A 23,032-nucleotide genomic window follows, 5' to 3' on the forward strand; every position below is an offset into this window, starting at 1 on the left:
ATATTTTATATGAGCTTGCAGTTGTTTTTTCTTTTTCCTTCTTTTTTAAGATGAGGTTGGCCAGATTAAACAACACTTCATAGTTAAAAGATATGCATTTTTTGTGGATTTTTTATCAACCTGTTAATTGACATGAAATTTTCTTTGTGTACCACATTATATTAGATAAGCGTCACATAGAGACATACAATAATTCCCTTTGGATTGTTGGAGGAAACCCGAGAACCCTGAGGAAACCCACGCAGACACGGGGAAAACATGCAAACTCCACATTGAAGAGTTCGCAGTTGGAATTTAACCACTGTTCTGATAATTACATTATCTCTTGATATTAAATTCAACTTCACCATTAGCATAGTATTTATAAATCCTTGCATTTTACACTGTCTGGATGAATATTTCATCCACTCATTCATCCCAGCCGAAGAATGAGCTTCACACATGAACATACAAACAGAGTCAGCGCCCGGCAGACAGATGAGCAATGAAGAAAAACAAGGGAGGCTTGTGATAAAGTGAAAGCAGGGATTGCAGGAAGAGGCATACATCATAGAGGGGAGAGACATAAAGCTTACCTCAAACTGTCCTTCCTGTGCACGGTCACATACATCTCATACACCCTGCCCTGAGGTACAGCCCCTGCTGGAACTAACAAACTCACACCTGGAGAGGGACACAAAGAGCAAGATGAAAAAAAGCAAAAAAAAAAAAACAAAAAAAAAAAACCTTGATTAGATTTATTCATTTAATCATTAATGAAATTATTGAATGCGCCACCTCCCATTTTTTTCATCATCGGGATTTATTAGTGCATAGTAATTTTCAAAATTCTATTTAAACATATCATCAAGTGAATAGTGCTGCAATGTTTTGTAGCTTCTGAGAGATATTTGTATCAGAGGATTGCATTATTCATTATTTTGCCAGCCCGCTGTTTTAAAATCCCAACATGAGTAGTCTTTTCTTTTCAAATCACATAAAAAACAGCCCCCCAAAAGCAAAAGAAAATCTCACGGCTGATTTGTATGTTGGCTGAGTTGCTGTTGCATGGTAGGTCCCTGATGGCAAATTAGATCCTACAAAAGAAGCCCACTTAACATCCAAGAGCACTTCTGGTAGCATATTTAATATTTTAAGGCTGTTGTGCATATGCTTCTTTGTTTGTGGATGTGCCATTTTTTTTTTTTTGAGGGGGGCTCAAGGTGCTAATATTTTTCTTTGACATCTAGTTTGCAAGATAGACTGATTTATTTATTTTCCATATGAGAATAGTGAAAAAAATTAGAAATGCAATAGATAGAGATGGGCATTCAGAGATAGGCATTTGAATTCACTGTGGATATTGTGTATTATTATACATGATTCAGTATTTATAAAATGTGTTTGTAAATGTAGATATTTACCAGAGTTGGGAACAATGAGGTGTCCTCCCTGGTTGTTGAAGGATCCGTAAGCGGTGCACGAAGGGTCGCGCGTTCGGGCCAAACTCTGGTTGCGAAGATTTATTGTGTTGCTGTTCTCTAACAGAGATTGGGTAATCTAGGAAATAGAATTAAAGAAAGTCATTATGAGGATGAATATGAAATTAGCAAAAGGGTTTGCAGTCATTTTAGCAACAGTTATTTGGTAACACACAAACAAGCCGAGCTAATGGTCATTAGCCTGACTGAGAAATACAGTTATTTGGCTGCATCTCTGACGAATCCACGGAAAACCACAGTCAGTCGAGAAGAAATATTGACAAGCTGTTCAAATATGGCAGATCGGTTCTGTAGCTTTGCTTTAATGAACCTCTTGAATGAAGCCCTTCGTTTGTGGAAGCGCTGACGTGCCGGTGCAACACAAGTTACCTGAGTTTGTCCCCTGCAGGACTTATTAACCTTGGCAGGTTTTGATTCGACATGACTGGCGCAAACGGCAGCCGCACACATCGGAGGTCAAAAGAAGTCCATAATTACACGGAGACACCCAATGTGAGCACTTTATTTTGAAAGAGCTGCAGTCATATACTTTATAGATGTATTGTAATTAAATGTTAATGGATGTCCAGATAAGTTTCACTGTGCAAGGGCAGCCTCTGGCTGTAAAGGTGAATTTTTACCAGGCCAATCAAATTTGAGGGCAATGGTACGGGAGCAGTTCCTTAAATGTGAAATGCTTTACTATGTTCCTACAACCAATGAATTTAATATTAATATTAATTATGATTGTTTGATTTTATTTTATTTTTTATTTGGATGTTTTCTTGACAGCTGCCTCAAAGCTGTGAGGGAAGAAGTTCCTCCACCTGGGAAAGTCAGCATGGGGGTGAGATAAAACACGGCAGATTTACAGACGTGAAATCACCTTAGGGTGTGTGTGGTAAAATGTGACCTGTTCTGCATTTCATGGCCCATGGTGAGACATAAAAGAAGGAATTAGGATTCAGTGGATTACTACCACATTCAACAAAGCAGACGAGACCTTGTTTCAGTGTGTCAAGGACACACACATATCTGCAAACAAAAGAAATTCCCCACTAAAAAATAATACAAAATTAGAGAAAACCAGTTGAACAAACAAAACAGGGATTTAAAAAAAGAGTTAGAATTAGAAAATAACAATCCTAATTTTTTTGAAAAAGGAAAAAATAATCAGGTGTGTATCCCATGAACAAAATGGGGTTTTAATTTGTATGAAATTATAAAGAAAAAGCAATAACCACTATGAACTGAATACTTCCCCCTGTTTTTTGGAATCATTCGAGAAGCATATTTCAAAGTCTTATATTGCAATGCAAACTCTTCCACAACAGAAGCCCCAGATTGCAAAAGACATCAGACATCAGAAATGCCATGGCTTTACCTTGGGTGACAGTTTTGATGTAAAGTCGCCCCCCAGATCATCCTGCGGTGTGACCAGACCGGAGGAATTGTAGACTTTTATCTTCAAGTTGGGAAGAGGGTCTAAGAGTGGAGAGTTGGTCATTGGGATTTTATCTGATACGTCATGGAGGGCATACACTGGACCACGATACATGGCAGCTGCATTTGTCAAATCGGGAGTTGCTGTGAGTAGATCGGCTAGTGATGGAATCAAGGAGACAGGGAGGGAGGGAATGGGAACAGGGAAAAATAACATAAATAAAAGTAAAAATATTACAAGAAAATGATTAGAGTTGAATGACTTATCAGTGCAAAAGCGCTTCAACTAATCAACAGGGATGCTCAGTGGAATGGGTTCTGGAAGGAGGTAGGGAGATACATAAATGGTGTAATTGAGCATTTTATAAAATGATTTCATTCAGAAACCTTGAATCGACACCAAAAAAAAACCCAAGTATCTTGTTATCTTGGGTCCTTTTTGGACCAACTCTAACACAACCTGCCATTCTCTTTTTACAGGCATTAGTCAGAGTTCTCTCACACTTTTAGCCCGTCTAAAAGGCATCAGACGGACGCACAAAAAAATCAAATGTCTGACACCGCCACAATTTCAAGGCTCCCCTCAGGTTCTCTCCACTGAAAAAATAATTTAAGAACCAAGGATGAAACAAACAGTAATATGTCGCTTTTGTAACAAGACTATAGATGATTTTATGATGCTCAGTGTTTCTTACCGAAGCCGCCATGCTCCTTGAAAACACATGGGTTTTATTTGTAAGTACGGACAAACCTCTGTGTCCGCTGCTTGTCTCCATCAGGACGACCATATATCTTAAAGTGGAAAGGTAACTTTACGGCACAGCCATCAAGTCATAAACAAAATGCTAGATAGTGCTGCTGCAAAACTGCACACGTATTTCAATTTAAACATAAAAGCGTCAAAAGAATGACTAATTTTTTAAATGCAAGAAAAATTGGCTTCAGCGGGGTTGCAGATGTGATTTAAAGATATGGAAAGGATTCTATTGGCTGCAGTACATGGGCTGTTTTCCTAAACACTGTCTGGAAGTGCCTCAGCTGCTGTATGCCAGCGTTGCAGACTTAACACTTTTCATGTCTTATGAGCAAACATCTATAAGTACAGATGTGCAGAACTGTAAATACAGACATTAGAAGCCAACACCTACCTTCCTATGAGTCACGTGCATACGCACATAATCATGAACACAGTAAGAACACTGTATATGGGAATTAAATGAACGTCCCTGAGGATGGGGAATGTAATTTGTCCCTTTTTTTTCAGCATACCATGGAAAGGTTAGTGAATAAGCAAGGGATGAACTGGAGGACGGTGTTGGCCCTACGGGCACGGCACAATGTTTGATAACCTTTCACAGCATATTAATTCTGACTTTAATAAACAACATATATTTGAGATTTAATTAGAATTGGGATTATAGGAAAACCAGCTGTGTAATGTGGGAACAAATCCGTATTTGCTCTCCACAAATTGTTGAACGTTGTGCCTTCAAGCATGGTATTCCTTCCACATGACCATTTATTCAAAACACACATAAACACGGTACATGAATGCCGACATGTACCTATCTTTTTTTTTTTTCTGTCACCAAACTGTGTACCCTTTGAGCCGCCAAATCATGCCTACTAAAATCTAATCACAACTAACAGATAGAAATGACAAAAAAAATGGGGACAGAGTGAGGAGAGACATCTGGTAAAGAGAAAGGGAGAAATGGAGGACATGAGCAAGAGAGAGTGACAGAGGGAGTGAGATATGCAGGGGACATAATTCTTCATTTATAGTAATTAGAAATTGTCCCTCAAAGCAGAGTGACAAGCATTCTAATGCTTCACTGATAAAACACCAAGCGCTCATTTGGACACTACATAGACTCCCAATCCAATCACTCGACTTCATTCACTATTACATACTGTTCTTTATATTTTAACTGTTCATGTTAGCCTGCCTTCGATCGATCCAAAACTATTTGTTATTTATTTTTCTTTAACATTTTGAATTGTTACTATGTTGCATTGTATGCTTCTCAAGCATAGTCCATGGCACAGATACATGAAATGTATTTCTAGTCTTAATGTTAACATTTCGAGGACAATCAAAAAGACAATCTCTTAGACAGACAAGAGAGAAAATTTATTCGAATTGTTTGCTAAATGATGCCATTTTTGATAAGGGAAGTCGATACACAAAGCGGTGCGTTCGAAGACGGATTGAAGATGACGACGCTGCTGTTTCACTGATGAGTCTGAGTCACCAGGACCCTCGACTGGCCACATTGTCATGGAAACGTGACATCATCATGTGTACCAGCGGGTCATTTTCGAGTGTATGCTTAACTTAGGCAGGCTTGTTTAAGGAATTTTCCTTTATCTTGTACCGCGACACCGAGATGAGAATATTCTTCAATACGAAAATGAATTCAATTACCGGTCTCGGCCTAGTTTACCATCTGTATGCACGACCAGTGGAGAATTAAATCAAAGGCTGACATTTTTCTTGAAGAGACACCAGTCAACATCAGCGTACGATGCTAAATGTTGACCGACAGCTTAAAATGAATGGCCTAAATCCCTGTAGACCATCATTTTGCACTTCCATCTTTCTTCTGTCTATCGCGTTCCTTACTATGCGTCATCATCTCTAAAGTAATTCAGCCAAATGTGCGTTTTTCACTATTGACATTTGATTTCTTCTCCTGACTGACTTTCAGTCATTGAAAGTCAGTGATTCTCAGTTTATGGCTCCTTCAGTGGCTTTCAGTATGAGGGTTAAGTATTTTTGACACATTTCATCCCCTAAAGGTGATCCGTTTAAAATGATCCGAATAAAATGCAACTGATCACGGCCTTCGCTATGAGCGTACAAGTGTGAGCAAATGTGTCTTGCTGGGTGGTGCTTTCGGTCTTTCCATTTGGAAAAAAAGAAGAAGAAGAGTGAAATAAATGACAATTCAAGCAGAGGAGAGTGAAAAATGGCACGGCTTTAATGGGAAGACAAACAAGGAGGGATTGTGTCCTGCAGCTGGAGTAAGCGTGATGAGGGAGTTGCAGAGCAGAGACAGAGGCAATGGCACAAAGATGAAGTCAGCAGGGTGTTGGTAAAATATGTGATTTGCCTATATGCACAATTTGGATGGAAAGAGAGCAAGAATGGCAAAAAAAAAAAAAAAAAAAAAAAAAAAAACAGTGGTGAGAAAGCATGCTTAATTGTTTTCATGGTAAGTGCAAAACTTGGGAGTTCCTAAAAAGACACGTATTGATAAAAAAAAAAATTAGTTAAAATCAGTGATAATAAGCTGTCCCGAGTCTAAATGCCCTTCCCGTGTCCTTAATGGATCAATCTACCTGAAATAGAAGAACAACAAAACAAAACAACACACATACAAATAACATTTTCAATAACATTTAAAAACAGGAGCTTTTTAAACCACTATAAAAATGAAATCTGCGTTTCCCACATTGGGTATCTTTTTGTTGATATCATATCAACAAGTGTGTAAAAGAAGATTTTAGCGTGGTTGTCCAAGACGTTGGATAACCGTTTGAATTGAAGGCATTCTAAAGTTGCATTTTGATGCCGTTTTATGGCAACATCACTCATCCCATAGTCCTCTAAAGCAATTTGATTTGGATTTGAGAACTTAATTGAGTAAAATACCTCAAGTGGGGACGCCCGAATCACAGGGAAGGACGTCTGAAAAATCGTACCTGATCGGGCAGTTTTGATATTAACAGACTGGAATCCTCCGTTCAGCGCCGACGTGTCGATGATGTCGGAATCAAAATCCCGGTGGGTCTTGCGGTAGACGAAGAGAGCCACGATGACCGAGATGACCAGGCACATAATGACTGCGATGACGATACCGACGTACAGTGCCACGTCGTCCGTGCTCGGGGCCGCTGGAGAAACACAAAGACCGACGAAACTGTTTTGAATACAATCCTTTCGGAAGAAGACATTTTCACCCAACTCGGTAAAGCATTCAGTCACTTTAATTCCTCGCTTGTCATTTTCATTTGAGACTCACGCAACCTTTCAGACTTAAAGGACAATCTCGGTTTCATTTCAAATGAAACTTTTTTTTTTTCTTTAATGCCCCCCACACTCGCGTAATATGATAATTTGTCTAGACAGAGGTTGCAAAAGACAGGGACACCTTTTACAAAACTCTTAAAACTTAATGAGGTTGTTAATTATTTTACACCTAACATCCCTTTTCAATCCGAGCCCGACTTTAAAGGTGTGTCAGTGGGAGGAAAAAAAAAAAAAAAAAAAAAAAAAAAAAAAAAACAGTTGAATTGCTATTCACAATGTGCATTTTGAAGCCCCTGAGGGGAAAACTAAAATGTGAACCGACGGGGTGATGCAAATTTTAAAAGGTGTGTGCCACTCTTAACTACATGATGAGAGGGAACGGGGGCGGCGATGGGAGGCGACATATTAAGACTGTAGAGGAGGTCAAATGAGGAGGAAAGAAATGACAGAAAGCCGATTGGTAATGATGTAGAAACCAGGGCATGCAAGCGGATAAGTAGCAAGTACAATGCAGGGGGAAGAAAAGGAGATTGGCTGGCAGATAGGATGACTGTAATAAAGAAAGAGAAATGAAATATGGAGTTGAAAGAGAGAATAAAGTATATAAAAAATGATATAGCGGAGAGGAAGGGGGAGGAGGAAGGATCTATGTCAAAAGGAATGGAAATGCACTCGTACTTCAATGACATGAAACAAACAAGCCTACATGGGTGACATGAAAGCTACTGCCAACCCTTTATGAATAGACTCCTGGTCAAAGCGCTCTTTGTACAGTAAATAATCGCATCCTCCGTAGCTTGTAGCAATGTAGTTGTCTGCCGCCGTTAACACAGAAAATAAATAACATCTTTAATCCTCTCCTTAAAGCCCAGACACAGATAGCAGGCTTTTTAACGACAAACGGTCGGCGTCATTCACAAAAGGAGTTGCATCAGAAGTACGGAAAGCACAAACTTCATTTTGCATAAAAACAGTTAATGTGGTACGTAAACGTTCGCACACATGTATAAATATAAACAAGAGGAAGATGTCAGACTGATAGTGTTGGCTGTTCATTTACCACTTGGGGGAGCTATGAGCCACCTCTGTGAGTTGGACGTTAGAGCGCCAGAGACGTCCTCGCTGTAGATCACAGATCCAGATGAACTCAATGTCTCTCTGCTCTAAGCTGAAGTGCGGCCCTGGCATACTCCACTGGCACAAGTTACCCAAATATAGTGGAATTCAAAACAGAGTTATTCTTTATAAGTACCGCCTAAGTGTTATTATACTTGTTTTTCTCATTAATGAAGGGGTATCAAACTTATTAAAGGTTATTATTCCTATCTTCTCTTTTCTCCTATTTGGTTAAAAAGAAAATTTTAATTTATTTGTAACATTCTTGGACGCCTCAGGTGTACTTTTTACCCTTATCTTAAACTCAGCCTTTACGCAGCCCGGCCATTTATCATCTTTAACAAGACTCTGTTACAGACAGCGTGCACGTTCTTCCTACTGGCTCACGCTGTGCCATGCAGCTGAAGGCCGAATAAAGAAATCTGTGATAGGCTGACATCAGCAGTTTGCCATATAGACAGAAGTTAGAAAGGAGAGTGTTCGGAGCACGATGAGACATGAGCCTTTTACTCATGTCTTCCATCTGTTTGCAGATGGAGCCGGTTAGACTCATTAGTGCATCGCAGCTCCTTAAATCCTCTAAACAATCAATTTAACAGCGAAACCCAAGATTATTTATGGGAAACTCCAAATCCCAATCTACCTATTTTGGAGTTTCCATGTAATTTAAGTCTTTGCACTTACTGAAGGGGGTTGAAATAATAATCCTCTTAAGTTTCATCTTTGTGATCTCAATTATGATCATAACAGTCATCATTTGAAGAGTCATTATCTTGTTTATGCTTTCACTGAAAGGTCTACAATCCTTGAGCCGAATCCAAACTCTGTCATTTGTTTTCCTTTTGAGACATTTTGGGGGGGAAACCGTTGAGCTGCTGCTTATTGTGCTCGCCACGCAGGCATTCACCATAACTGTTGTAATTCCATGAAAGTTCTGCGTGTAAATCAGCTGCATATGACAATGCCAACTTGCAGAATGTGACAGCACATAGCCAGAACCGTCTGCAAACACACACACACACACACACACACACACACACACACATACATACACTCCCAATGGCGTGTTTTGTTGCCTAACCGTTGCGATGGCACGCAGAGTCAAGCGAAGGCCATGACGACACACCTGACAAGCCACAGTGGTACGCCGAGGTATGACAGTTCACACAAAATAGCAATAAAATATATATATTGCATGAGTGCTGATTTGTGAAACTCAAGCAATTTAATGGTATTTCTGTATCTTTCTTTCTTAAGCTGAGGAAAAACACAGTTCTGAATCCCTCACCATAAAATCCATCGTTGCGTGAAGACCCAGTATTTGTTCCAGAAAGTCTTGTTCAATGGAGTTAAATGCTCCAAAAAGTGTATAGATTTTGTTGAATTCTAGTGTATTATCGCTCATTTTTCATTCGTAAATGTCCCCCCTCACAGAGATGGTACTTGCTGTTGTCGGGTCATCGGGAGAGAATGTGATTCTATTTCGCTTTTGGTTTGGAATTATTCTCTCCTCTGAAATACTCTTTCTAGTAACTCGAAACTGCAACTGAACAACCGTCGCTAATAAAGGTATTCAAGGTTTAAGATCATGCAAAAGCAGGGATGACATGCTGACTGTCAAATTATCTATCATTAAATAAGATTACAACAGGTCATTTCTTAACAAGTACTTTAATAATATATTAAACGCTGCAGTTTTTCTCCTCCCTTAAAATGTCAAGGCGGTGCACATCAAACTAAAGCAGGGGAACGCCACCCTCTCTCACTGTCAGAACCCTCATGTGGTCTTGAATTAGCAGTTATGGTGATGCAATCATTTGTAAGATAGTGATTGATCAAAAAAAAAAAAAAAAAACACTGAGAAAAGCTGCATTTTATTGGCCATGAAATCCACAGATAAATTATTGGTCGCAAACATGTCTTTTTTTTCTGGGTCGACCATTGATTTGTCAATGAGTCCTCGCACATTTTTCTTTTAATGAGAGTGTAAAAACGATTACACGAATGTATGGTGGCTTTCCTCCAGTCTTTTTTAGCTCAATGTACATGCCATCTTCTGATGTCTTTTGTTCTGTAGCTACACACACACACACACACACACACACACAAAAAAAAAAAACTGAAGTACCGCTTTGATTGAAAACTTCTTTTTGTTTAACGGTCGTATTCTGTGCTATTTGACAGACTTGCATAATAGACTGTCTTTTTCTAACAAGATGGGGGTGAAAAAAAAAAAAAAGCGCCTGAACGTGGGTGAACCCTTTCAACCAAATCCAGTGGAATGAATAATGTGTTTGGACGGCTGTGTGTCTCTAAGCATGGATTGAGGTTGTACTACGCAAAGCCAATATGACAAAATCGGCAGTGATAGAATGAGGAGGACGCACAGGCTCCCTAAGTGCAGATAGGTACGCGACTTTCTCACAAGGACTCATCCAAGCAGCCACCGACTCCCAAATGATGCGTGGACACAGATAGACTTTCACTCAACTTTAAAATGATTTAGGTCATCGGTTTGCTTTTTGTCCCCTTTTTTGTCATACATATATGATGCAGTGACGTGCAGTCAGTAGAGGCAGGGGAGGCCGGGCCTCACCTGTCATTATGGAAAGAAAAAAATCCAAAATGAAAAAAAATAAACTAAATGGTTATATTTATTCAGTGATTTGTACTATAAAGTTATTTTCCAAATATGAAGAAGAGACGTGCGGTGATGCGGCAACCAGCTGAGCCCACTATGGATTGCACAATGATTCTGCTAACTGTTCTGGCATGCTATGCACTGAGACCATCGTGCCGTCTCTGTGGATATCACTGTTAAAAAAAAAAACGCTTTTAATATATGAACTAAATTTCCATAGTTAAGCTGATGTTTCCAATGTTTTTCGTCAACAACTGTAACGTGTTTCTCGTGTTTCCTGTAATCATAAAACGACTGCGAAGAGACATTAAGTGAGGCACGCAGTGGCGGTGCCTCATGGTAGGGGGCACCGCTGATCCCAGGGATCCTTCTTACTACTTGGCCACAGAATAATAGAATTAGCAATAGCAAGCTGCAGTAAACAGTTAGCAAGTCAAGTGCAGCCATCCAGTTAATTTTTCCCGATCTCATCGAGCTGTATAGCTCACAAACAGTGAGGGATGAATGTAAATCTCCTGGGCAGCTTATCAACTTTTTGAAGGATCTCATTCAAACTGTACCTGAGACAGAAAGACTTTTAAAACTGAAGAAAGAAATGGAAGACTTTGACGAGCAAGTTATCGATGCTTTTCTTCAGAAGGAGCGGCGCATGGACTTAATTTATAAGTAAAGGTAATAGATAATAACGTTGTTTTTACATGTGCTAATTTTCTATGCTACAGTTTGATATGATATTTTAAACAAAACACGTAAACTGCTGCAAATATAATGGTGAATGAGCTACTCTGTAGGGTTCATATGTTTGTAAATCTGACTGTGATGACGTCAGTGCCTCACCAGCCATGAACATCACTGCACGTCACGTGATGTAATTGTACCAAAACTATTGGTTTTTATCTTTTCATTCATTTATTGTCATTACTCCCTTATCCTCAGGGTTGCAGGGTTGATGGAGCCTATCCAAACCGGCAGTAGTGCAAGAGGTTGGGGGTCCCGTGGCCCGAAATAGAGACATGCAACCATTCACCCTCTCATTTAAATGTCTGGCAATTTGGGTCTCCAATGCCCTTCTGTGAGTTTTTTGGAAATCGGTAACCCACGTCCACACTCCAAGATCACGGGCACTCGAAAGGCCCTCAGGTCAGAATCGAACCAATGACCTTCCCGGTGTGAGGCGGAAGTGCTAACCACTGCATCACCCTATTTATTTATTTTAATTTTTTTTATCAATTTCTTTTCCTTTTCTGCACATCCATGTTTTTTCCAAGTTCTCTGGTTTCATCCCAGGTAGCAGGTTAACAGAAGCCCCCAAATTGTCCATAGGTGTGAATAAGAGAGTGAATAGCTCTCTATCTTAATGTCTAGCTCTTACACTGTATATTCATTGTAAATTTGCTTTAACATATATGTTTGTGGATATTTGGATCAATGTTTATCAACAACAATGGGCACCACTTAGTTTTGTTGTATGATAAAAAAACATTTCTAATATCGATCATTTTGTGTTCCTATTTGTTGAGACTGGATTTGTTTGCTGCCATAAGACCACGAAACATAGGAGAAGGCATTATGGAAATTACTCTCACACTCTTGCACACACACTCATACACTTAATCATCGATACAGGCTGGTCCTCGATCAGCCTGGAATGCCGTGTATTGATTGGAGGAGCTTTTTTGTCATTCTCAGAGTTTGTCCAATCCGCCGCACAGACGATTTAAAGACGGGGGAAATCAAGGATAACTCAGCTTAGCTCGTCTCTATCTTCTCTGTGATCTGCATCCAAAGCAGAGCTGTGGACAATCGCTACTTGAAACTCATTCAACTACCTTTTTGATCTTGACTTGGCACAAACATACAAACACCACCCATACTGCACTCCTGGCAGACACATCTTCTCCAAGTAACTGGCAGGGATGGGAGGAGGAAGAGTAGGAGAGAAAAAAAAGTGAGCAATATTTTCCTCGCTTGATATGAGGAAAACAAACAAATATACAATATGCTGCACATTGAATCACACTAGGGTGCTCGAGTTATGGCCTATATATATATATATATCAATTTAGTATCTGAAGTCTTGCAGCCTATTGTTTTCATATTGCTTAGTCAGAGATGTGGTGCAGAAGCAATGGCCTTGTTTTACTGGCTAATCTAATTCCTGGATGAACTTTCTTTTGGCCTGTGTTTCAGGACCACAACAATCCTTCTAAAAAAACAACAAAAAAAAAAAAAAAACAGCAATGTCCAGCACTGAGGATGTATCTAGTCCGTCGGTTTGGATCCCCTGCCTTATTTTGCCATTTTGTCAAACCACAATAAACAGCAGACATTCCTCAGTCCTACTCATCCATGTCAATATTGACGTTCTCAACTCCAAAAATATGAGCGTTACAGTGTTTTAAGGTGACTTGTTGGGCCGGCGGACAGCAGTATTTCTGAATGCGCCTCGAAATAAAGAGAGGATAATAAAGAGAACAAGGACATGACTTAGAATTATGTTTGTCTGTTTTCTATAGAGTTGTGTTTTGCTTTTGGAGATTTCAGACTTCAGCCTCAATATCGCAAATATACTGTGACAACTAAGCAGCCCAGAGCGCATTCAGCACTTGTAGGGGGGACTTTGTTTTGGTAAAACTTCTGAGAGAAAACCCACAATCAGTTCCAGCTCTTGAACTCGACAACACAAATTCATATCAAGATTTGCCACGTTGTACAAAAGTTTTTATTTTATTTTGACTGTATTCTAAAAATCCCTTTCGCCTTTCAAACATTTAGAAATTGTTCAAAAACAATGGGAGGGACAAAATCAATGCTACATGGCAATATTACACATGATGGAAATAAAACTGCAAATATTTGATTTCAATTTTCCAGAAAAAAAAAGACACGTAATCAGGCACTTATTACTTGTGTACATATGAACACGACGCAATAGGGCTGTGGCTGAGCTTTCAGAGGTAATCCTGCACTGATCCTCATGGAAATAAGACGGCTCGGAGTCAGTGGAGTTTATGTAACTAATTAAACCTCCATTATGTTGTTCACTCACAGATTAATTACAGTTGTATGTCGATGTCTGCTTAAAAGCTTCCGCTAAAAGGTTATATTTGATTTAAACTACATATAAGCAAAGCGTCTCTTGGTTTTTTCTGTTAATTACATTACGCTCATAAGAAAGTTTGCTGATTGTAGTTGTGCTCTGCTCATAGAGGACTGTCTTTAACCTTTTTGAGGAGTCTCAATGCTATGTATACAAACATAACAGAACACATGTGATTGCTTAGAAGTTATAAAATGTGGGCTCGAGCATTGATGAAAAATCTGATGCATTGCGATAAAAAGTGCAAAATGTCCCCTCCCTCTTCCTCTTATTTTTATAAATCTCTTGTTATGTACTTTTGGAGAAAAACAGTGAACTTGAGAGTGATGCCTCAAAAAAGAGAGGCGCACACATAAGTTACAGACAATTATAATTTTTCCTTTTTTTTCCTCATTCAAACTATTCATATAGTCATATTAAACATATATTCACATTCGGTCAATCCCTCCCCGAAAATATATTCAATCAATCTTTTCACGGCCTTTTTTAAAGAGGCGCCACCATCATGAGGCGATGCTTTGTCTTTATGTAATTATTATTTCACATGAGCGGATGACAAAGTGATGATTGACCAGTCACCGATTCTTATGAAATAAAGCAGAATGTACATATATCCTTATTTTTTTTCAATCTACGGACGGAGCTTATTCCGAGTGATTCAGTTCCTTGTAAACACGGGGCGAGTGTTCCGAACAGAGGCAAAACGCCTACTTTGGCAGGGATTTACAGAAGCTGGCTCCCCTCCAAAGTGACCACAGCTGCATCAAGTGAACTGGCGCTGAAACGATTAACTGCCATTCAGTTGTCAGAAAGAACGAATCAAGTTAATTAAAGGAATCTGTCACCACTCGGCCACGACGCAGGGAGGTGACGTTACATTCAAATAGGACCAAACGGTTTACATCTCGGTCACGGATGATCTATCGGCGAATGTATCGGTTTGTTGACGGTAATTGTTCGGTCTGAAATTTGACATTTTATCATTTGGCATCCTTGACACGTTTGGATTTCGCAACAAAAGGTGACCTTATTTCAATGAGACCTTGAAGGTGCGGGGAAGCGGGGAGTGGATCGTGGCGCACTTGGCTTTATCATCGATGCTACTCGAAGAGGCACAGAACATACGACTCTACGATGCGGAAAACTGGAAACTCAGGACTGAGTGAATCTCTATCCACTAAGAAGACAATCTATAGCATGGGAAAGTAACAGATATTGTATGAGCAGAAGTGATGATAATGACAATCCACAAAACTATAAAAATGTGTTCTGTGAGTTATAGCCATATCTTATGACATCATAATTATAGATTTTTTCTGTTTCAACAGAAGAGGGGGAGACTAAAAATTAAGGTGGTTAACTGGCGGTTTGAAACACGCATTCTTTTTTCATTAATATGCAACAAAAAATGTAGTAATCTAATAAAATATATACTGTATAGGCGTCACATTTTATTAAGCATAAGGGAAAGTTGAATGCAACATTTCTATTATGGTACCCGTGAAGAAAGATGAATCTACTTTTGGATTTGCAGCTCCTGTTTGAGGTCCTTTGTTCAACGGGGTCTCTTTTTTTCTTTGGAAAAAGAAGCAGCATCAAGGATAGAAAAAATATGACAAGAGCAAAGCACCTATCACATTTCTCAGACTGGCATGTAAAAACAAGGCAGACACAATAATCTAAAGGTCAACGTTCAATCAATGGAAGAAATATCAAGATGAGTGAGGCAGAGGGTGAATGGATGGTGATAAATCATAAAGCGTCAACTTACATGTGAATCCCAAATCATTGTTTTCTTTGGGCTCAGTGGACTTCTGAAACAATGAACCTTGAAACAAGAGAAAAAGGGGGATGATGCAATGGATGGCGAGGTTGGGGAACAAAACACAAAACAAACAGATGAGAGAAATAAAGGAGGGGCGGCACATTTTAGAAACTAAATTAAATGACGGAGATTATGTTTCCCAATTTGGTGTTAATTCTTTTACACGTTTATATTAAAAATCACGGTGTGATCCGATCTAGTAATTTCTCTTTTATTAGAAATTCATTGTTGTGGCGCTTTTGTGTACGAACTGAGTATTATGAGGAAGTTCTTAATAAGTTATTTTGACAATGCAGCCGCAGCCTGGCGACCTTGGCGGGGAAAGAAAAATTGACAAACACACTTTTTTTTCAATTAAAATGTTCCTTATAGTTATTTTCATTCTTTCCATTAAGTCTTCAGTGTGTGTTTCAGCACAAATAGTGCAGAGGTGAGTTTAACAGAGATGTTATAAATGCAGCGGGGAAATAAAACTAATGGAGAAAAGAAAACAGTATTTCAAAAAGGAGTAGACTGGTCGGCGCTCTAAAACAGCCTTCTTAGATAGATATTTATTGCAGGCAATTATGATATATAAGTTAAACTAATACGAAGAAGTTAGAAGACAGAGAGTATCTGTATTGATTATTGTCCTGTTATAGACTTTGCAGCAGAATTGATTTGTGCCAAACGTACACGTTCACCAACACACACACACACATACGTACAAACACTCGGGGTAAGAAGCGAGTGAAATGTCACGCTCGCGAGGACGACACCACGGGGCTCTGTTCCAAGAATTCTGATCGATGTGTCAGCAAAATGTCAATAGGCCAAAAGATATAAAACAACTTTAAAAAAGTCTGAAATACCTACAACTTCTATCGCAAACAGACACACACGCGCTCGCACGCTTGTATACAGACTCACACTGATGTAACTCCAGATAAGCACATAAACACAAAGAGAGATGAGGCTCTCCGTGCAGGGCGGGAGTGAGGTCAAATGGATTTCTACCTCTCAGGATTTGGCAGGACAACTTTAGAAAAAAGGTAGAGAGATCATTGGAGAGAGAGAGAGAGAGAGGGAGAAAGAGGAGGAGGAGGACGATGCATTTTGAGCAAGTAGTCAATTATGGAACACTATGTAAAACATAAGCACCCGTCAGCACTTAAAGTGATCTATTAGTTCATTAATGACCCTGAGAGCCTAAAAGTTACTGCGAGGGAGATCTACACTCTGCCATATTTTACTCATTTATACCGGTCTGGGGGTATTGATTCATTGATCGATTGATATGCTTTTAGGGGAGTTATGGAAAAACAGTTTCAGATTTAGAGGCGGCAAACAAAAGCAACAAAAAAAGGGAAGGGTATTATTTTTTCATTATATTTCCATAAAATATATCTTAAAGAACAGAAGTGACCCTAAAACCCTTTTTTATACACTTTACTGACAGATTGCATCAATGCTTGAGCCTTTTCGTTCTCTCACACACACACATTCGCACACGCACACACACACACACACATCATAGACTCTTGTTAATTCTACAGGAAGCAGTTGAAACATTAGTACCGACATAAAAACCACATCTGTAGACCCATTGTAAAGACAGAAAATCAATCAGGGGAAATGAGCCTAAATCTATGGTTTATCTGCGATGCAGCGGCCATACGTCACAGGCTCCGGGAAATCCTTCTGATGGATCATTTGCCCAGAAGCACAGGATGTAACACACCGCCGGAGGACAGGGTGGAGCCCTGCCTACGCTGTTATTTCTGTAAATGACTGGCGGGACATCTAGGTCTGAATGTACATGGTGAAAACAACATACCCTTCACGGTATGCGGGGCTCGAGCGGTCTGGAAAAACACTGATTTGGAACAGATGCATAAATAAATGCATTCATCATAAAATGAATTGATGCATTTAAATCAAATTAAATGAATCAAAATTAAATGCCGGATCAAATTTAAAACACTATTAAAAGTTACTAATAAACTGTGTTAAAATGCATCTGTCCTGTCCCGACAGCAGGGGGACTGGTATGAAAAGCAATTTTCTGTTTATCCTGTTTTGGATATAATTTAATTTTTTTTTTTTACGGCAGGTGGCAGACATACTATTGCATTTGCACTCAAGCAGTTGCGAGAATCAAATCTGCGTTGGACCTACAATGCATTTAGTTTCCGAAACTATGTACTACGGCTATGAATTATTCAGCTTCGGACGATCTGGGTCACGTAACTAAAGAAGTTAATGAATGTTATATGTGTTATATGTAACACCGGCACTATATACACACAAGTACTTAAGCACTTTGTGCTACAGTGTGATCATAAATATAGTATTCACATTAGGTATTGAGTATACAAATTTCCAATTATTTTCTTTGGTTATCTGCTGTGTCTTACTACAACTACAGATCAGGTTTGCTCCACCGCAGCCAGCGGGATTAATAGAAAATAGAGCGATACATTTCTCAAAATGTCAGAGGACCCATTTAGGCTTATAAAGGAGATCACAGGTGTTAAATGCAGGTGTGTTCATGGCTTCGACCTGAAGGACTCCCTCTGTGGTTGAAACATTGCATCAGCTAAAGGCACTACCTGACATGTTTTGGCTGCTGAGTCAAATGAGGAGATGCACGCAGCGCATAAAAGCTTTTATCCGACAGAGTTCAATCCCAATAAATCTTGGGATAGAACCCTTCATGCACTTCAGACGGCTGAATGTCTTTATTTGCGAAGGGTGCCGAAACAAAGATTTTAACGGTGGCAGAACATCCAGGTGAAATATGTTTATTGGAGGTAATTAATCCTTAAATGTATTTAAAAGATATTTGTTTTTCCATTAGTTTAACAAATCCGATTGAGGTCCATGATGTTTGAGTTTTAGATATTCCCAGCAATGGGAGGAAAAGCAAGGTATCCCTAGAAGCAAACAAATATAATTGGCTCTACATTAGAATGGCTGTTCCTATATTCGCCACTGTGACTCAGAGCATATTTCCAGTGTCTGTGTGTGTGTTTGCATGTGTTTCATCAAAATCGAAATCTGTTACACTGCCATCTTATTATTCACCGTTGCTTTGTAATAAAACTAGAGGGGTTTGACTCGAGTAAAGGACATAAAGATGGGAAAAACTGAGGATAATCAATATGATATTCGCCCAAACTTCCCATAAATCACCCGCCATGTGCACAAACACAGCCGGGGAAAAATCACTACAAAAAGAAGACGCAGGGGCAGGAGGGTCGCTTTAGAACGGTACAACACCGGAGGGTCACGGGAGAATAAGAAGCAGTGGGAAAAATATATGGCGATGAGGATCGCAGACTGAATGCAAAGAGAAGTGATTGTAGGAAGTAGGCGTTGAGGGGTGGAACTGAGCAGTGGGAGCATCTGGAGGAGGAATGTTGAAAAAAAAAAGAGAATAATAGGGAAAAACAGGATGAATATGGCCCAAGTTGGCTGCGTGTGCATCCACAGGTGATTCTATAGCGAGATGGGTTTTCTTTTCATTCGCATCCTACAGAATAAACAGAGGCGTGTTTTCAGAACATAACATTTTAGTGAATTTGCAAGCTTGAAATGGTTTGGCTCAGCAGCTCCGGCAGTGTCAGTAATTTGATTTATGTTCAGACAAACCGTGGGGGTGATTATCTGGGCTGAAATTGTTGTTTGCTATTTTCTTAAATTGCAAAATAACACAAGTGCTGCTGCTAAGATTATTTTAAAAAAGAAAATCACGGTTAAGAATCGTGTCAGTGAGGTTTTTCTCTGTACCAATGCAAATTCTTGCTTTTCACCTACTATTGCTTTTGTCCCATGGCTAGAAATTTAATTATGCGTTGCAACCCTCATGGTCCGCCTAATCTGGAGCTAACTCGAGATAAAGTCAACCGTCGCCTGAAACAGCCACGGCGAGGCGTTCGCTCAAACTGGAACAACCATTTTGTAGACTTATGTTTGTCATAGTTGAGCTTTAACTTACTTTGCATACAAAGTCCATCCGTGCAGTTCTGAGACTGGAGAACGAGACCTTCGCAGTCCTTCCCTCCATTTTTTGGTGCCGGGTTATTGCATTCCCTTCTCCTCCACTGGGTGCATTCCGTGCCGCAGGCTGACCACTTACTCCATTCATTCCACACACCGTCCACTGGAGTGTTACAGAAGGTAAGGAGAAGAAGAAAAAAAATCACACTTAGTATTAGGACGTTAATGGGCATACAGGATGAAATACATGTTAAAACAGGCAGTCGGATTTTGACAGCACCGAGGAGAATTTGACGCTGTACAATTGCAGTCGGAGTGGATAGGAGCGGTGTTGAGTAAGGACAAAAAAAGTATATATATAAAAAAAGTATATATATATATATATATATATATATATATATATATATCACAAACAGGATGTACTGGAATCACAACGGCAACATAATAACAGAGAACACCAAATTATTATTTTTTTTTACCAGTGCACAGAGTGGTACAGGGCAGCTTCTGGATGGCCTGTCCATCACAGGGAAGTCCTCCGTTGAGAGGGGCGGGGTTGGTGCAGCTTCTCGTCCGCTTCTGAAAGCCTCGTCCGCAGCGGCTGTTGCACACCGACCATTCCGTCCATGTTGACCATCCGCCATTCACTATTGAAAAACGGGGATTGTGTCTCATGTTCAGTTTTTTTCACTCATTCTCGTCCCCCTGCAACATTCACGGCACAGACATTGAACAGGCACACATTTACAACTTGTATGTTGCCGTATTGACCCTAAACTGCGCAGCCACGTGAATTAACTATCGAATGGTCGTATGTCTCTCGGTGACGCGATCGACCGGTGGTCGGTCTCGGGTGAACCCCGTCCTCCGTCCAGTAACAGCAGTGATGGACTCCAACCCCCCTCACTGCGACTGAGCGAAGGATAAGGGGTACAGCTGATGAATCTTCTTTTCCTTTCAACCTTCTCCATCTAGCCCTGTTCTTTGTATCCTCCTCTCTCACACCAACTACCTTCATGTCCTCTCTCTTTACGTCCATAAATCTTCTCTTTGGTCTTCTCTAGACCTCCTGCCTGGCAGCTCCAATTCTAGCATCCGTCTATATTCACTATCCCTCCTCTGTATATGACCCAACCATCTCGGTCTGGCTTCTCTGACCTTCTCTCCAAAACGTCCAACATGTGCTATCCCTCTGATGGACTCATTCCTGATCCTATCCATCCTGGTCTCTCGCAAAGAGAACCTCAACATCTTCATCTCCGCGACCTCCAGCTCTGCCTCCTGTCTTTTCCTCAGTGTCACCGTTTCTAGTTCCTACAGCATCGCCGGTCTCACCGCTGTCTTATACACCTGTCCTTTCATTCTGGCTCATAGTCTTCTATGGCAGACTACAGCTAATAAATAAATGAATGAAATATTTGTTACTGAGTCATAATTCCTGTTTTGCAGGCCCACAAATGTAAAGTACTAAGTGTGGCAATACAAACAAGAAGAGAGCCAGAATCCACTGCTCCTAATGGCCAATTAGAACAAGAACAAAAGCGAGAACGAGAGAAGGTAACCCATATAAACCGGAAACATCCGGTTGTTTTTGTCATCTCTCGTCTTGTCTTAACACTCACTCATCTTCTCAGTCTTTTGTCCACGTATGCATCCCTTCTATATACCGCCCCTCCCTTTATTCCCTCATGTTCCGCTGCAACTATTCTACCTTGTCATCAGTGTCAGCTGGGCCCTTGTGGAGCTGAGAAGATTGAGCCTCAGATTGAACAATCTATTTCTGTAAAGATACATCAGTGTCAAACCACTCGATATGTTGCTCCCCATATTAGGGACACACACACACACATGTGCAGTTATGTTTGATTGAAACGCCGCACCTTGTGAATAGATCGGGTGCTATGTTTGAGAGAAATAGCGTGTATATTTCATCCCGCTATACATTTGTTTTTGTTTTTCCCCCTTACACTGTTTCCTTAAACAGTATAAGTAAAAAATAAAAAATAAAAAGATAGAAAGCAGGAAGAGGCATACAAGGCATTTCACTTGGCCGGATAGGAATTCTCGACACAGATTTGTGACCACGGTGAAAAATAAAATCCCGACTGAAACGAACTTGGAGAAAAAAAAAAAAAATTCTGGCTTTTTGTTGTTTTCACAGCTGTCACCCCGCCATATGCTGCACTGTTCGTTCGGTGCGGGCACTCTTGGCTAAAACTGAGACATTTGGAAAGCTGAAATGCTCCAATTTGAAACTAAGGCTGGGGATTGGTGAATTTTAATTGGGTGAGGTCAAAGGAGTTTACAGGGAATATCAGGCCAATCACAAAGACAGGGAGCTGGCATGGCAGTAGAGCAAAATTCATGTGGCAGATGGGGGTTGGCTTGGATTATCAGATACGCTTTTGGGTGGCTATTGGTGTCTGTCATATCAAGCGTATTTCAAATATTAGCCTAACAAAATGATAGATTTACCCCTTACACACACACACACACACACAAGCATTATACCTTACCGTAAACAATTACAGTGGCTGTCGTGCTGCGCCTTTTGGCCACGATGTTCTTTGCCACACATGTGTAGTTGGCCGTGTCGGACAAACGAGCTTGTTTGATGATCAGGTTGTGGTCGATGGTGATGTAGAAATTCCGGTCCTCTGCCGGGTCAATTATCTCCTCGTTTTTTAACCATTCCACCTGGAAGACAAGAAGGGGGGAACATAAGGCGTCAGAGCGTGTTGCAAAGGTGAGTCGACAACGGCACATGGCATCTATAAAATATTTTGCAAAGAATGTTTATTGTGCTTTCAGGCCCACGATAATCCAGAAAAACCAATAAAGGTAATTATTGAAATATTGCACTGCAATATTTATTACTATTGTGAGGTTCATTTTGTTGTTTGCTGGGTGCTCACATTATGTCAGGAGTCTCATTGTGATGTGGCCTAAATGGACATGTTTCCCTGCTCCTATTGGCTTTCAATTTTGACTTCAGAGTACCATAATTTCCGGACTATAAGCCACTACTTTTTTTCCACACGCTTTGAACACTGCGGCTTAAACAATGATGTGGCAAATTTATGGATTTTTTTTTTTCGGGCAAACGAGCTTCATGCTGCCAAAACATTTAGCCTCGTCACACCAATGAACACCAATGAAATTACCGTTCAATGCCGACACCGAAGAAGACTTTAATGGTTTTAGTGCGCAGGAGGAAGACCAAGACCAAGATCAGATGGAGTAGGACAAAGAGGGGATAGAAGATGGATGGATGGATGGACTTTTGCTTGTCTTTGTTATTATTCATCTTTTTCATCAGCCGCGTTAGAGGCACTGTTTGGGGGAAAAAAAGCATTTCCAGCACGTATTTGTGGATGTTACTGGTATGTATTTGATATAAAGTTAAAAAAAAAAAAAAAAAAACGTTTCT

At 40.0% G+C, this 23,032-nt stretch overlaps 1 protein-coding gene across 3 annotated transcripts in view; it reads right to left on the minus strand.

The window, feature by feature from the left end:
- LOC147218313 (netrin receptor UNC5C-like) overlaps positions 1-23,032 on the minus strand; it is a 173,827-nt gene that overhangs the window by 15,579 nt on the left and 135,216 nt on the right. The window contains exons 5-12 of one of the 3 annotated variants that reach the window (XM_086174323.1): positions 22,119-22,299; positions 20,082-20,249; positions 19,601-19,765; positions 15,568-15,624; positions 6,612-6,803; positions 2,845-2,945; positions 1,404-1,539; positions 576-663 (exon numbers count right to left, since the gene is read on the minus strand). In XM_086174323.1, the coding sequence (XP_086030449.1) occupies positions 576-663; positions 1,404-1,539; positions 2,845-2,945; positions 6,612-6,803; positions 15,568-15,624; positions 19,601-19,765; positions 20,082-20,249; positions 22,119-22,299 (1,088 nt within the window). Of the gene's footprint in view, positions 1-575; positions 664-1,403; positions 1,540-2,844; positions 3,063-6,611; positions 6,804-15,567; positions 15,625-19,600; positions 19,766-20,081; positions 20,250-22,118; positions 22,300-23,032 lie in introns of all 3 variants that reach the window. The other 2 variants (XM_086174321.1, XM_086174322.1) reach the window with 2 other exon arrangements.

Source organism: Fistularia commersonii, chromosome 26 (genome assembly GCF_037954325.1).
Source record: "Fistularia commersonii isolate RoL2024-O1a breed Wild chromosome 26, RoL_Fcom_v1.0, whole genome shotgun sequence".
Lineage (NCBI taxonomy): Eukaryota > Metazoa > Chordata > Actinopteri > Syngnathiformes > Fistulariidae > Fistularia > Fistularia commersonii.